Genomic DNA, 16,852 nt, shown 5'->3' on the forward strand with positions numbered 1-16,852 from the left:
AATAAATTTAAAAGTTGTGACAATTCTGTTTTTGCTTTGTCAGTATGGTGTATGGAGTGTAGATTGATGTGGAAAAAAAGTAATTTAAAGAAGTTTGTCATAAGGCAGCAACATAACAAAATGTTAAAAAAAAAGCAAGGCGCTGTATGTTTCATATGCGTTTGGCCAATCAGTGTACACTGCGTCACTGATAGTTCCTATAGAACTGTTTTAGACCCTACTCTGAAGTAGGAGCTAATTTAGTTCCCTCAAACAGAGTTCCTAGAACTAAAACCATTCCTAGTTCCTGTGGTGCGAACACACCAAAAAGCGGAAACATCCGCCAACAGTTCTAGGAACTATGGAAAGGTTCCTCCAGTGCGAAAGAACCTAACCTGACTGAGGTCTATTAGGCTATAGGATGTTTTGAGTTCTGAAACTCATCTTTAAATATTGAGATTAACACACACACAAAAAAATTATTATATATATATATATATATATATATATATACAAATGCGGCCAAGTACAGGGATATTCTGGACGAAAACCTTCTCCAGAGTGCTCAGGACCTCAGACTGGGCCGAAGGTTTACCTTCCAACAAGACAATGACCCTAAGCACACAGCTAAAATAACGAAGGAGTGGCTTCACAACAACTCTGTGACTGTTCTTGAATGGCCCAGCCAGAGCCCTGACTTAAACCCAATTGAGCATCTCTGGAGAGACCTAAAAGTGGCTGTCCACCAACGTTTACCATCCCACCTGACAGAACTGGAGAGGATCTGCAAGGAGGAATGGCGGAGGATCCCCAAATCCAGGTGTGAAAGACTTGTTGCATCTTTCCCAAAAAGACTCATGGCTGTATTAGATCAAAAGGGTGCTTCTACTAAATACTGAGCAAAGGGTCTGAATACTTAGGACCATGTGATATTTCAGTTTTTCTTTTTTAATAAATCTGCAAAAATGTCAACAATTCTGTGTTTTTCTGTCAATATGGGGTGCTGTGTGTACATTAATGAGGAAAAAAAATTAACTTAAATGATTTTAGCAAATGGCTGCAATATAACAAAGAGTGAAAAATTGAAGGGGGTCTGAATACTTTCCGTACCCACTGTATATATATATTTGAAAAAAAAAAAGTAAAATCAAAAACTTTTAAAACATGAATACTACACTAAATGCTTTTTTGTATAGAATTAATCCATTGGTACTGGCTGAAGACAGTCTCACATGGTCAACATGAGATCCACAAGCCCAAAAGTGTTACATAAACTGTTCCAGCCCTCCCTCGGCCCTGGATTCACTTCTTTCTCTTCCTTTGAAGTGAGTGAGCTGAGAGTTTGTTTCAATCACAGCTGGGCTCAAACCAAAAGTGCAGCCCTTCGAGCACAGATGGCAAACTCTGATTATATCGTTTCCCGAACTCGATCTGTTTAATATGACCCAGTTATTCTTAAAAGTGTCCGTTCCATCAAGCCGCCCTGCTCTGCCCCTAAATGTTCACTTATGTTTCCTGTTTGGAAACAGATGCGAAAAACGCAAATAAATCAGAACCACTGAGCCGACGAGGAATCAACCTGAGAGAAATTGAGTGTTTTCTAAAGGGGAAGACCCATTTGCAGATGTGCATCTGGCCTGGGTGTGCTCAGCCCAGAAAAGATCGACGCCTCAGGGAAACAGCAATCTTTAAACACAACAGTGCTTTACAATTTCAAGAGTCAGGACTGGAACTGAGAACTGGTTCTTATGCAGAAACAGTTCCATTCATACAAAAATACCAAAGGACTTTTGTGAAGCTTGTGAAACTTTTCTCGAACATGCATTCTTTGTACTACAAAAATAATCTGACATTTCCACTACTACTCATCACAACACCACTACTAAGGGTATGTTTACACGACAACAATGTACTAAAAACAGATAAGTTTTTCCTTTGCATTTTTGAAAAGTTTTGCATATAGATGACAAATGTCAAAATGACCCCCATTCACACGAAAACGACAAAAAATTCTGTATTATGGTTTTCAAGTACTCACATGCATACAGACTGAACACGCAATATGCATGTACATGACATCACAGTACATTTGCGTCCCAAGGGGGTGCTTACACAACTTGTAAAGAGGGCCTACATGACCCCCTTTGGGGGCATGAAATTGCAAACATTTGAAAATGAAAAAAGAAAAAAAAGTTTTTGAAAACAATGCCATTGTCATCTCTGTGTAAACTGCAAAATTTCTGAAAATGGCCATGTGCATGCACATTACATGTTCACTAGGTAGACTATGTGCTTCTTTGATGTTTCTGTACAAAATTACATCGCCAACTATTGGCCTGGCATGAATAATGCAGTGTTTTAGTTATTTTCATTGATCAGTTTGACAATGTTGTTGTCTGTATGCGAAACCTTCAAAAATGTAAAGATAAACTTTTCTGCTTTTAGTAGGCTACATTGTTGTCGTGTAAATCGATAGTGCAAACTTACAGTAACAGATCCGATTTCCGAACGAATGACTCTTATGAATCGGTTCTTTTAAATGAATCAAATTGTACGTTGAAAAAATATAGCACGCTACAAGTGAGCTCGAAGCCCCAAACTAATGACTCTTATTCGGTTTGTTTAAGTGAATCAAAACCACACAGCACGACCCATGTGGTCTCTATTCCTGAACTAATATGAAGTGGTTCTTTATCAGAAACACTTATGAATCAGTCGGAACGCAAGTTGATACTTTCATCAACTCTAAATTAACCAAGAGCTACGTTACGATGTAGTGTGAATAAGGCTTACTGTAAGACATAAGTAAACTTAGGTTGTAGAGTTAAAGATAAACATGAGTTGGTAACGCTTTAGATTACAACCCGCAAAGAACTAAGTATACTGAATTTACAGTGTACGTTTCTGTAATTATAGTGTACCTATAAAGAACATACGTGTAGGTATAAGGGAACAATGTGTTACGTTTGGGTAATAAGGGGGTAACAACCAGATATGCAACCTGCAAAGAACTGCGTAAGTAAACTAAAACTGAATAAATTTAAATGAACAAACTTGGCGTTGCATTTGCAATCATGTGAAAACAGGGGGTGCTGCAGCCCCCTCAGCACCCCTACTTCCCGCGTCCCAGCATGTTAATCTCTCAGTTCAGTTCCCGGTTTTACCGCTCATCAGTCGGTGCTCAATGTTGTGAGAACATACTCGGACAAAACCCTCCACTAACATTCCAGTCAGTTTCAAAAATCTCTCTCCTTCTTCGTGTCGATTCGTTTTCTTGTATTTTCTACACATATTCCTGTCATGAGCGCCGCAAACACGGATAGACTCGTCTCATGCACCATTCCAGCTGTTTCCAGTCCGCACTCACCACATTCACTGCTGCAGTTTTAAAGGAACACACTCCACAGTTTCAAAGTTGTCCCTCGTCTGCGCTTCGATTAGTTTTCTCCTATTTTCCACACATGTTCCCGTCTTAAGCTGCTTGCAAATATAAGATTGTTAAGTCATACATACCCCGTAATATTAGAATAGGTACCCCTTTTTCAAAATACTTACAGTAGAAATAATTTGTAATTTTACAGATTATTATTCCCCAAACTTCGCATATTGTTACCTTATACCTACACAGAGGTACTGAATAGGTACACTGTAATTACAAAAAAATTACGCTGTAAATTCTGTTTACTTGCGCAGTACATTGCGGGTTGTAATCTAAAGCGTTACCCATGAGTTTTATAATTAATGGTATTTAAAGTAAACAAATACATAAATTAGCACATTTATCGCTGAATAGACTTTTTAAACGTGTTTGTTTTATATTTTAATATTTAAGTCACTGATCGGTCTAGTTTTTTTCTTTTTTCAGTTGAAGACTGACTGGAAAAGAGAGAGAGTGAGTGAGTGAGTGAGAGAGAGAAAGGCGGCCAGAGGTGGAGCATTATTACGTGGGAAAATTAAAGCGTTCTCGGTCAGCAGCTTTCTGAACATCTGGTAACCGTGATTGCACATGTGGTGACGGCGCATCACGCTTCCACCCGTCGCGTTTCCTGTTATGCCTCGCGTTCTTCGGTGTAAAAGTTCAGACACATTCAGCGGCGGGTTGAGACCAGCTCGCCAGCGCTCGTTTGCTCTGATATGAGGGTATCGTTCAGCTTCTTAGGCGTCTTTCTGTCTGTTATCTGTGGTAAGTTGTGTGTGTGTGTGCGTCGATAGAAAACTTCAGCTCTCATTTAACCTGAGTTAGACACTGTATACAGTGCATGACAAATGCTTTGAAGGATGCAGATGACCAACATAGTCACAAACGATCTAATAGGATGAATGCTATAAGTCGTCGTTTTTTGTCCTTTTTTTTTAATTTTTTTTAATTTTTATTTTTTTTACTGAAGCAAGTTATGTTTGTTATTATTTTTAATAACCAAAGGCAGAGGGTTGCATTTCATTGCAACATGTTTGGACACATCATGTGCACATTTTGCCTAATTATATTTACATATGTGTGCATATGTTTATGTTTGTATTTATTTACAGTACTTATATTTTTCAGATCCTGGCTGTGGAGATGGAGGAACATTTGGTATGTACATTTGTTATCATAAGAAAGTTTATGTTAATGAACTAAGATAATTACTGCAGGCATCAGCTTGACTGTGACACTTAAGATAAACAGAAAACTCCATTATGCATGACAGGATGATTCACATCAGCTTACATCAAAGTTAATTATTTATTTCATTTTGTTTACATCATAGGCTGTGGTAACAAGAGCATCTGTGACACATACTGTTCATTTTGTGTGAACAGTTTCTTGAGAACTCAACAATGCTATGGTTTGCTGGTGCAATTGTGTCAATATAATTTTGATGTTGCTATGGGGTTCATGAACAGTACCGACTGGTGTTCATTGGAAAAAGTAAAAAGGTACATTCTAAGGATTCATTTTCAAATGCCATATAATACTAGATGTGTTTGATAGCAGTTGGTGACTCTCTTTCTCCATCTGTTTCTCTGGCAGTGCATACAACAATTTCACTGTGTGTACTGAGTCTGTTGCTGACTGTCTGTTGCTTCCCTGGCCGAATCAGTTGGTTGAACATACATTTGTGAAAATCCACACCACCTATTTTCAAGAATGCCCCACAGAGGCACTGAGAGACCCCCCTCCCAGCATCATCCTTGCCCTGGTCATGACCCCCATATGCCTAATCCCTGTTATGGTGGTCCTAGTAGTTCTCAAGACTAAAAATGGAGACAGGAGGTCCTAGATGTCCAGGTGCAAGAATATTTTATGCTTATTCCTTCTTCTGCTCTGTTTGTTCTTCATCCGAGATGGTATCCCACCCCGGGATAATGTCCTGACTCAACGCTCCCCAGTGAATGTGCACCTGGCCGTCTCCAAGATTGACTAAACCAGGATGGAGGATGAGCATTTGTTCTGGGGGTGATGTCTGACTGGAAAATGTTACTGTACTTCAGTGAAATAATTGTTGGTTAGAAATGTATATTTATCATTAACATACAGCTAATGTGCATTACAGATATTTCACAGCATTATTATCTCCAAATTGCACATATACATTTTGTTGTCTTCAGGATGTAAATACATAATCCAATGAAATGTGAAATGGCAATGGAAAAAAGATTCATTTGTGTACATAACCAGATGTACAAAACAACAATGCAGAACCACAAACTCATTTGAGTGTCCACTTTATGCACTGTAAGAAATCTTTAACCCATGTTTTAATGTAGATTTTTGATGTTAGTTAAGTGACAAGAGCTGTTTAGCTGACTATTAGAATAATGTCTTTGTGATTTCATTTCTATTTTGACACAAGTCATAACGATTGACTTTTTAAATTTATTATGACAGCTATTTAGGAATTAGGCATAAATGAATCAATCTGAATGCATGACAAAACAAAGCCGACTGAAAGCCACACATTTCAATAGGCAGCTTACTAAATAACTGTTAATTTATGTATGTTAATGACATGCAGGTGTCTCTGAGAAGTAAACATTTAAGAGGGAAGGGAATTTCAGAAAATGGAGATTTATATAGATTGTAATGTCCACTTGCATTGTTAATTTTAATTTTACTGTGCCCCTCAAACAGATCTGCATTGTAATTTGCTTATAATATAATTACTGTATCAATGTAGTCACATGAAAGAGATTGGCATTAGTTTGTGTTTTATAATTATTTCCGTAATTGATTACGAAGGATGAGTCTTATATTGAGAAAACATTTTCAAGCCTATGTCTGCAGATTGTTCTCTCTTTTTTTATAGACCAACCATTTTAAGAGCCTGTGAACTATTTTATAATTTTATACTTCACCTCCTACTTTGATTGGACATGTTTTTAAATAATTAAACCACGTTTTACCTAGAGTCTGTCAGTGGGATTTTAGTAAAAGCGTCCTTGTTTTGTGATTTTCTGTGTTAAGAATATATCATATTTGGTTGTGCCTCTTAACATAGAAAAGGTAGCTACATGTTACTTGCTTGTCTGTGACAGAGAGCTCAAATATTCAAGCTCAAAATTCCCCTCACACTTCAGACAGAAGGGTGGATGTTGGAGTCTTAATAGTGACGTGAAAAAGCTGATTGTCTAACATGTTCCAGTGAACTCTATTAAAGTCAATTAAAAGTACAAGATCTTATTTGTTTATAGCATGAAATACTGAAATTCTGATGAAATCACTGCTGGGAAAAAAACAGCTTAAACCATCCTAAACTGGTTTAATATGGTCTCCCAGGCAGCCTGGCCAGCAATACAAAACCTTAAACTTAAACTAGTTTAAGATGTGTTTTTATACCGCTGACTGCCTTAACTCCGTACAACATTTCGTAGATGTGAGTCTCTTCCACTGTAAAACACACACTCAGTCTTCAGTGAAACATTGTGTTTGTGGGGACTCGGTTTGGCAGGGTGTGGTGGGAACGAGAGAAGCCACCCTCCTCCTTTGTCTCGTTCTTCCGCTCTCCTCCGGCTCAGGTCAGGCCTTCCATAGGCCCAGCCCTCCTCCAGCAGCTCATCCAATCCGGCGTCAGTCTCACAGGTCCCGCGGGAGAGGACACACCTCACATCTTAACCATTCAGCCATTCACAGCTGGCCAGATGCTGCAGGCCTTCATTACTGCCAGATCTCACTGTCAGATCCCCGGCACTGATCCAAAACACAGATGCACATCTGTACCCTCCCCTGGCCAGCGACGTGTGCAATTAAGAGCTTACAGTTGCATTGTACAACACTACTCACGAGCTTCTGACAGACCCGTTTTATTCCGTTAAAACTATTACACACGGAATTCACATTACGTATACATTAGCCTATATAAAAACTTGATTTGAATGCGTTTCCAAGTACACTTTTCAATCAAATTTGAATGTCCTGGCTTGAAGTTATGAACACTATTTTGTTTAGGCTGTTCATGTTTCTGTTTCAAACTTTTTTTTAAATAAAATCTTTTTAATTCAATGGACTGACAGAAAGGGAACGGATTGTTGAAAGGTTTTATGTGATATTGCTGCCACACAGTGGTTAAGTTATTCAAAAGCTGGAGAGATATTTATTAATATTTATTATTAAACTATTACTCTCTCAATGTCAGTTTGCGCTCTTGTTGATCTTTGTGCATGTACACTCTTAAAAAAAAATAAAGGTTCCAAAAGGGGTTTTAACAGTTTTCACAGTGATGCCATTAGAAGAACCAGTTCTGGTTCCCCAAAGAACCTTTCAGTTCTTAAAAGAACCCGTTTTTCTTAGTGTGAAGAACATTTTGATAATCTAAAGAACCTTTTGTGGAATGAAAAGGCTCCAAGGTTCTTTGTGGAACCATTGATGCCAGTAAAGACCCTTTATTTTTAAGAGTGTATATCGTGTATGTCATCATTAGGGCATTTTCTGCTGTTCTTTGCTGGTCTTAGGCCTATTTGTGATTTTGTCAATGATGGTACATGGTTCAACTTAAATACTAAATTATTTGTCTTCAGTTTTATGTTCATAAAATGCAAGACAATCTAAAATACATTATGTCTAGTTGAATGAGTCTTTATTGAGGTTCTTATCACAGACGGTGGCAAAAGAGATCAATGCATTTTCACTTAGCATGCTTTCATAGCGTGAACATGTAAATGCTGCTGAATCTCCAACACTGGTTTCCCGTCTAATCACTTCTGACCACTGGATGTGGAGTTGCAGGATAAAGGATGTTGCATCTTTTGCAGTGTCACCTAACATTTCAACAAAGAAACAATGTTCGAGGTAAGAAATTTTATTTATTTGGTCAGATTAATGGATTGAAAAATATTCATGACATACCCAAAGCTGCACATGCTCCTCCTTTAACTGAAAAATAAAAGAAATAGGACAAAGTCAATTTAGACAAAGACACAGAGCAGCCAACTGAACTTCAACTGAAACCAAACTGATGATAATTCCAAATCATAAATTATGATAAGGATGATGATATGGCTTACCAAAAGAAGAAGAAGCAACATACTGTAACAAACAGCTTGGGGAGGAAAAATAAACATGTCTGTAAAATACTGATGAATTTACTTAATTTAATATATTTCACTTAAATATGCTAAAATCTGAATAATGTTCAATATTTTTTACTCTATGTCTTATTTAGTTGACTTAAAGGTGGGGTATGTATTTTTTCAAAAACGTTTTAGAAAACTGAGTCGGGCCTAGTACCAAACAAACTTGTTGCCAATCAGCAGTAAGGGGCGTGTCTATGCAACACCAAGTGCAGTTTATTTTGAATGGTGTACTGCATTTTTTTCAGATATGCTTCTGAGCTGGTATTATAACTAAATTCATTGTGATTCATAGGACAGCTGCAGCTGCATTAGCTACAGTGGCATAATTATATATAATATTATAAATTATATATGCAGTTAAACAAATACAAAGCTAAAACATGATGATGACTTGACTTGAACATAACATGAACATGAATAACATGAACAAAAACCTGAACATAAACATGACCTTGACCTTGACCTTGACAAAGACTCATAAACAATACACAACAAACATGACAAACGTGAGGGCTTAAATACATGGACATGGGGAAACACATGACTACAACAACCAGTGAAAAGGTGAAAATGAAAATAAGGCAACAAGACAATGAATCAATGAATTAAAAGATATGAAAACATGAACATAAACAAAACAGGCACCTAAATTAATAAGACAATATTTAACAATGTTTTTTTTTTTTTTTACATTCCAGAGTACTTTCTATTCACAAAGGGTCGTCTGTGCTTATAGAGCAAATACAGAGCCACTTCCCACCTCCCAGAGGTGGGTAGTAATGCTCTACATTTACTATGTTACATTTACTTCAGTAACTTTTTGGAGAGTACGTTTATGTCCAATTACCAAACGGACAGACACATTGTGGTGAGTTGTGTTTAAATTTTCCTGATAAGTATAGATATAATTTTTATATGATACCATCACTGTACCATGGTACTGTGCCAATACTTCAAAATCACTGTTAAAACAGAGTGCATTTTAATTTGTTTATTTTAGCAGGATTTAAGCAGGATTTCAACTATGCACTATCTTGCATGTGTGGACATAATGGGGAGAAAACATCCTTAGTGTAACACATATGCTTTATTTGCTTCTTGATTAGTCTTTTTGTTGGCTACTTCTTATATTTCTATTTGCAGTTTTTGCACTAGTTTAGTACATTACTCACCTGTGGCACCATTTCCAACAAAAGAAGAAACAGGTCCAATCGAACTACAAACTTGTAAAGAAAGAAAAGAAAATTAGCACATAAAATACTTAAATCACATAATAACCTGAAAACAAAGCTTAGAGACACTCACTGAAGGAATTCTCATCCTTTTTTTTTTTTTTTTCTCTTGTGTTCCCATGTTGGCAAAGCCTTGGAAAGACATGCTTGCAGCTTCAACTTGTATTGATAAAACAGACTACACTAGAGTAAAAGAATCTGTGTTAAATACTTATAAGAAATGAAACCAAGACCAAACTACAGACTGGTTGTACAAGAAACATACACCTCCCCACCTACTCTAATAATGTAAGGAGTAAATTATTTATATAATAACAATAACACAATCATACAACTAATTTTCACCATTACAACATTTTGCTTTCATACTAAAATAAAAACTAAAATAAAGTTTTTTTTTTACTATTCTTCCAGGTGGAAGTCACTTCAGACACAGAAGACTAAAACACATTTATTTTAAAATAAATACATTAATACCTATGATCATGTATAAAGTCTTCTTCATGTCTTCTTCAGTTTGATTGGTTACACTCATACTGGCCTCACTGCAGCTGGACCATCCCTCAATAAGTACACAGTCTGTATTCTCTTTACAAAATCTATCAAAGCAAATAAAAATAATTCACTTATGTAATAAAGACGACAAAACATATTTAATAATTATGAAAGCTTGTAAAACTCCTACTAAATGCTCTGATACAAAGTAAAATGGATGCATGTTTTGAAAATCATTGGATGAGAGGTTTGAAGAGGGTGGGTGGGGCATATGGAAGGCCTGATTTGTCATTCAAATCCGTAAGATGTAGATCTCTGTTTACACCAATAGATGGCAGCAATACTTTTGAAATGCTTTTTTTTCATACAAGAAAACTGTATTTGTTTATTCGTGTTTTGTTATGGCTGTATATTATATTTGCTTGTTTTTCATTTTTTAAATAATACAAAAATATGCAGCCAATTTAATTATTCATTTTATTCAAAAGAACAATCATATACCCTGCAGCACCTCAACACTTCAACTGTCTGTCAGCAATGCACAATCATCGCTGTAATACACTAAAAAGCTGAAGAATGATGTTATTAAATGAAGCACTGTATGTCAGAGGTGTTTAAGGGAGCTCAGAGTTCAGTGTTTCACTGTGTCAAACTAGACTGTTGTTGATACAAGCCATTACCCATAGAGAGAGCCAGAGTGTTGTCAGCTCTGCTGGTGTGAAATGTGGTCTGGCCTGAGGTGAGCCAGTGTATTTCATTTGGACAATGACCATGGCGTTGTGGTTTCAGACAGACAGCAGTGGTCAGAGGAGGAGGGTGGGATACCACATCGTGAAAATGTCTTTCACTAATAGCATGCTAGGAACTGTTTGTTGATCGTCATAGTGTTACACAATATGTCTTCCCACTCTTGTGATGTGAGAGCATAAGAAAAAAACAAACAGCAGAGGCTATGATCACAAACAGTGAAAGTCTGCACTTTTGAATGAACAGATTCAATGGAAAACGAAAGCTGCTCATTTATAAACAGAAATTAAAATATCTAAATGTCTAAAATTAACCATAGTAAACCAATGTTATTTTTCTTCTGCAATTCTGCAAGTTGTTAAATATTATCACTGCTGCCCATTCTCTTGTAGTGAAGAGTTAAATCAAGATGCTTATGACGTTTATCAGTTTCCCTGGTTGGATTTTACCTGCAAAAACACGTAAATGCCTGCAGACATTTTGCTGTTGTAATTATATATAATTATGCCACTGTAGCTAACGCAGCTGCAGCTGTCCTATGAATCACAATGAATTTAGTTATAATACTAGCTCAAAAGCATATCTGAAAAAAATGCAGTACACCATTCAAAAGTTTGAAGTCATTTTTAAAATCTTTTTGAAGCCTCTTATGCTCAGCAAGGCTGCATTTATTTGATCGTAAATAAAGTTAAAACAGTAATATTGTCAAATATAATTACAATTTAAAACAACAGTTTTCTATTTTAATACATGTTGAGATGTAATTTATTCCTGTGATGCAAGCTGAATTTTCAGTAGTCATTACTTCAGTCACACGATCCTTCAGAAATCATCCTAATATGCTGATTTGCTGCTCATGTTTTTAGAAAGCTATGTCATACACAAGAAGCTGCAAATGGTGCATCCAAGCCCTCTTGGGAAGTTTGTATTTACAAGATGGGATATCATATTTATGATTGGTCAAAGCAAGAAAAAAAAAAAGCAAATATGTTTTTAACTCTACTGCTACAAAATCATCAGTGAATTGCCATGCAATTTTCTTTGGTGGGTAAAAATATCCAAACTTAATGCTAAATGAATCCTTTGTTTATTGAACTGTCATTATGTCATCATGAACCGTTAGTTTGCATATCGGTATGGCAAATTACATGCAGCCTAATCCTTAGCAGAAACACAATATTGCTTAAACAGGAATGACTGCCCTCTATGGAGGCTGACCACATTGTTTTCCGACATAAGAATGTTTCCTGTTCATGAGAAGAATTATGTTTTGTCTTTCTGTTTTGGTCTCCATCTGATGTGAGCATATTTCCACGTCGTCTGAGAACTCAAGCAGAAACATACGCTATTATTTTGACTAGACTGTGTTTGCTGCAGCATGAGAAGCCAGAGGAAGTGTAGGTGATCTGCGTCTGGTTTACCACTGCATGGCTGTTGCTCTCAGCCCGTCTGGTGGAGGCCGCTTTTTCGCAGCCAGCCAGAAGCGGCCCAAGCGAATGCTGTAATTGAGAGTGTAGAGGTGGCAGGGGTCCAACTAGAGGAAACAGTCTATCTCCTCACTATACCCCTTGCAGTCGTGAGTCACCTCCCACAACATCTTATACAAACAGGCCGCCTATGTTTTCCTCAGTGGAGCTCGCTGTTGAGGCCTCTGAGGAAGCTGTCTCTATGTTTCTGACACTCAGATGGGCCTTCCCTTCCTCTGTCTGCTCCTTCCTTCTGTTTTGGTTTGGGATGTGCTCATGCGTTACGTTCCATTAGAAGGGTCCAATAACAGGACAGAAAAGCCATGAGGCTCAAGGAGCTCATTTTACTGAAAATACAAATTTAGTTATAATTTACTTCAAGCTTGTGTATATAGTGCATTAGAAAGTATTCTTACTTAAGTATTCATATTTGATACTTCAAGAAATGTCCGATACAAGCTCTATTAACACATGTTGTTCATTACTACTGCAAATAATTTTGACTTGCCCCTCAGTTTGTAAAAATAATAATAAAAAAAATAATGTACAGTCAAGTCATATTTATTTATATAGCACTTTATACAATAGAGCTTGTTACAAAGCAGATTTGCAATCTTAAACAAAGCTAAAAACAGAATCAAATCAGACTGATGGCTCGTTACACAAACTAATGATATTCACAGTGTTAAACTACTTGGCACAAGCTGATTGGTTCAAGTTGCATACGCAGCCAATGAGCTTACTGCTTTACATTTAAATGGCTGGTTAGCATTCACTAGAGCATTTCACAGTGCACTTTCAGAGTACTCTGAAACCCTCCACCTTCCCCAGCTCCACCTGTGTAGATCTGCTGTGGGTTATTATATGTGCTATTTGTGCAGCAGCAGTATGTCTTAAATACTCACAGCACTGTATTGGCGTATACATTGGCAGTAGCAAGTTCCTGTACTTGCTTTGCAGCAGCAGCAATAATCTAAAACAACAGCAATAACCAACAGCAGCAGCAATTCAGCAGCAGCATAGCAGATTTATTCTGCCGAGACCAAATATATTAACGTTGTCATATCTATTATTATGCTAAAATCTTCAGAGAGTTGTTATAATAGAACTGTCATTCCAATTGTTCACAAGAACATACAAATTATATTAGGATGTAATATAAGGTATTAGGAATGCGATTATTTATATTGCATTAAATACCCATGCTTGAATTGAAGTGACTGTCCTCTGTCCTGTATAGGCATGTTCAGTGATGAGGTGTTCAAAGCAAGTATCCTGAGACCACATGTTAAACCATTCAACTGACAAGGCAAGGCAAGGCAAGGCAAGCTTATTTATATAGCACATTTCATACACAATGGTAATTCAAAGTGCTTTACATAAAAGGAAGTAAAATAATCATAAAAAAATAATCACAACAATAAAACAAATAATTTAAAAACTTTTAAAAGGATTAAAAAATGTATTTAAAACAGTTAAAAATAGAAAATGATTATATATAAAATACAGTGCAATTAGATCGGACGTAGCACAGTGCTTATTCAATAAATGCACAGCTAAACAGATGAGTTTGGAGTCTGGATTTAAATGTGGCTAATGTTTTAGCACATCTGATCTCTTCTGGAAGCTGGTTCCAGCTGCGGGCGGCATAATAGCTAAAAGTGGACTCCCCTTGTTTTGTGTATTATTGATCTTCTCAGAAAAAAAGGAAGCAAACTCATTGCATTGGCTGTCGGAGAGCATTTCACTGGGAATCTGACTTTGGGGGTTTGTTAGTCTCTCAACAGAAGCAAAAAGAGTGCGAGTGTTGTTTAAGTTACTGTTTATAAGGTTTGAGAAGAAGGTCTGTCTAGCTGTGGCTAGTTCCACATTGAAAGCATGAAGGCTGTCTTTATAGATGCTATAGTGAATTTCAAGTTTCGTCTTCCGCCACATCCGCTCAGCTTTTCTGCATTGTCTTTTCATACTCTGTACTGCTGTTGATTTTCTCCAAGGTGATTTTTGACAAGCATACAACAGTCTCCAGATGTCATGTTTTAGGTTTACGGTAAGAAATATTTTAATGAGGTTGTGCAACATTGTATAATCGTGTACATTATCCCTCTCTCCATAGCAATAGTCAAATTGTCTATTAGATTGTGTAATTAGTGTAATTAGATTGCACCACAGACATTTACAAGGAGTTTAAGAAAACTAGAAAACAAGAAAATAATAGTAGAGACTCACCTGTTGTTGACTTGACTTTTTTTTTTTTTACCTATAAAAGTTGTCCAAAAGCACACAATTCCTGTTAACCTGTACACAGGCTCTTGTAAACAAAATCAGCAGGGGAAATTGCAGCTTACTTCAGTATTTTCAGCCAAAGGTCACTGTTGTGATCTTCATTTTCAATGGACAGTGCCAAAAGCACAGGCCAGTGACTGAGCATACAATCATCTCCTCGAGTTTTGGAGAATGCTGGCTGTAAATGTATGCATCCCTGAATATAAACATAATGCAGTATAGTTACCCTACCATGCAATTAAGTAATCAACACACAATAAATCATGAGGAAAATTCCAGTGACTGTGAAAGTCACCAACTATACGCATGACATCCAGATATATATACCTGTACATATTTTGAGGCTTTTTGGAATAATGTTTCAGTAATTAAAAAATTATCCTATAAATCCATTGCTTTATGAAAATGATTGCATTTCTTTTTTCATAAAAATTCCACTGTCATCTGCAATGACCATTCATTAAGTGTGGAAACAGGCTGGGACAGCAACCATTAATGAAGACAGAAATAGTGAGCAATGTTTCACTGTAAAAACACTTATAAGCTGTAAAGTTCCATTGCAAATGAAATGTTTTTGTGGTTGTTTGCTCCAAAATCGCCATGTTTAGATGAATATTAAATTTTACTACCAATCAAAAAGACCACTATTCTCATTTCTTACAGATGAGACATTTTCCGATGTTCCATTAACATCCTTGTGTTTGTTTTGATGACTGTCTAGTCGGAGTTGAATGGAAAATAAAGACAGAAGCTTATGTCATAATTCCACCATATGTACAGGAATGAGGGAATGGTTTGAAGTGGATGTGTGTCAGTTACAGTGCTTCATTAAAGCATAGTTCTCCCAAAAAAAAAAAAAAAGACAGGAAATAGGAGGGAAAAGTGGGGGGTAATGGGATTGGGAAATGGGATTTAGTCACAGCTTCTAAAAGTTCAAATGAATCCAAACAATAGCAAATTTACTACTTCAGCACAGAGAAAGACTTTAACTGCTGGACATGAACATTATGCAATCCCATAGAACAGCATGTTTGACATGCTAGCCCTTATCTACACACTCACATACTGTACACCTAAATACATGACACTTCTCAATTACGGCACACCGAGATGTTGCATTCCTCACACTGGTGTCAGTTGTTCTAATCCCTGGTAAGCGGCATCCAGTTTAACCAGCTTCTGCACCTCAAAAGGCAGGATGGGCTGCTTTTCAAGAGTCCTTCTATCGATCTGACCCCCGGCAGAACCTCCAGACACATTCACTGAGCTCCTCTAATTCTCAACTCAGTGCTGGAGCAGACACAATAAGTGAAGGATAAAAACACTGTAAAAAAAAAGTACTTAAAATTTACGGTAAAAAAACGGCAGCTGTGGTTTTAAATTAAATTTACAGTTAAATACCATAATTTCATTAACTGATATAATGTTAATATACCAACCTATTGAAGTACTGAAATCTGTTTTGTACCTTTGTAATACACTGATAACCACTAAATGCAGGTGGTGATGAGAAAGTCACATGATGACCCAAAGCCCATCACAAGCAGCTTTTAAATAATAACATATTTAGAAGGTGCACTGCACAGTGTCATTCACATAAACGCTAAACACCATCATGGTAACACACGTGAAACTGAAATAATGCAATAAACATTCATTTAACAACATTAGGTGTAACATACAACCCTTATATACAAAGCTGATAAGAAAAAACTAAGAAGAAACAGTTATTTCAACAAAAAAACATCAAATTTGAAATGTAATGCAGGCAATTCTGGGAATGTCAATTTACGGTTATTCACTGTAAATTATACGGTAGTCCAAAAACTGTATACTACCGTAAAATTACATGTAATATCCAATACAATTTTTCACCGTATATAGTAGGGGAGTTTACCGTTAATCATTTAATAGGTTTTTAATGTAGCATTTTTGCAGTCTTTTACCGTTAAATTCACGGTCATTTTTTACAGTGTAGCTTATAGGCTATGATCAATTCACTGTCTGCTGCTGACGCTAAACACCATCATGGTAACACACGTGAAACTGAAATAATGCAATAAACATTCATTTAACAACATTAGGTGTAACATACAA

The 16,852-nt window shown here is 36.7% G+C and overlaps 1 protein-coding gene across 1 annotated transcript in view; it reads left to right on the forward strand.

The window, feature by feature from the left end:
* Window positions 1–6,633, forward strand: part of LOC107721488 (receptor activity-modifying protein 1-like) — a 9,557-nt gene extending 2,924 nt beyond the window's left edge. The window contains exons 4-6 of the mRNA XM_016529514.1: window positions 4,526–4,555; window positions 4,731–4,899; window positions 4,994–6,633. Of these exons, the coding sequence (XP_016385000.1) occupies window positions 4,526–4,555; window positions 4,731–4,899; window positions 4,994–5,243 (449 nt within the window). The 3' untranslated portion in view covers window positions 5,244–6,633. The remainder of the gene's footprint in view (window positions 1–4,525; window positions 4,556–4,730; window positions 4,900–4,993) is intronic.
* The last annotated feature ends 10,219 nt before the right edge of the window (window positions 6,634–16,852 follow it).

This window comes from Sinocyclocheilus rhinocerous, unplaced genomic scaffold (assembly GCF_001515625.1).
Source record: "Sinocyclocheilus rhinocerous isolate Xijiao unplaced genomic scaffold, SAMN03320098_v1.1 scaffold481, whole genome shotgun sequence".
Lineage (NCBI taxonomy): Eukaryota > Metazoa > Chordata > Actinopteri > Cypriniformes > Cyprinidae > Sinocyclocheilus > Sinocyclocheilus rhinocerous.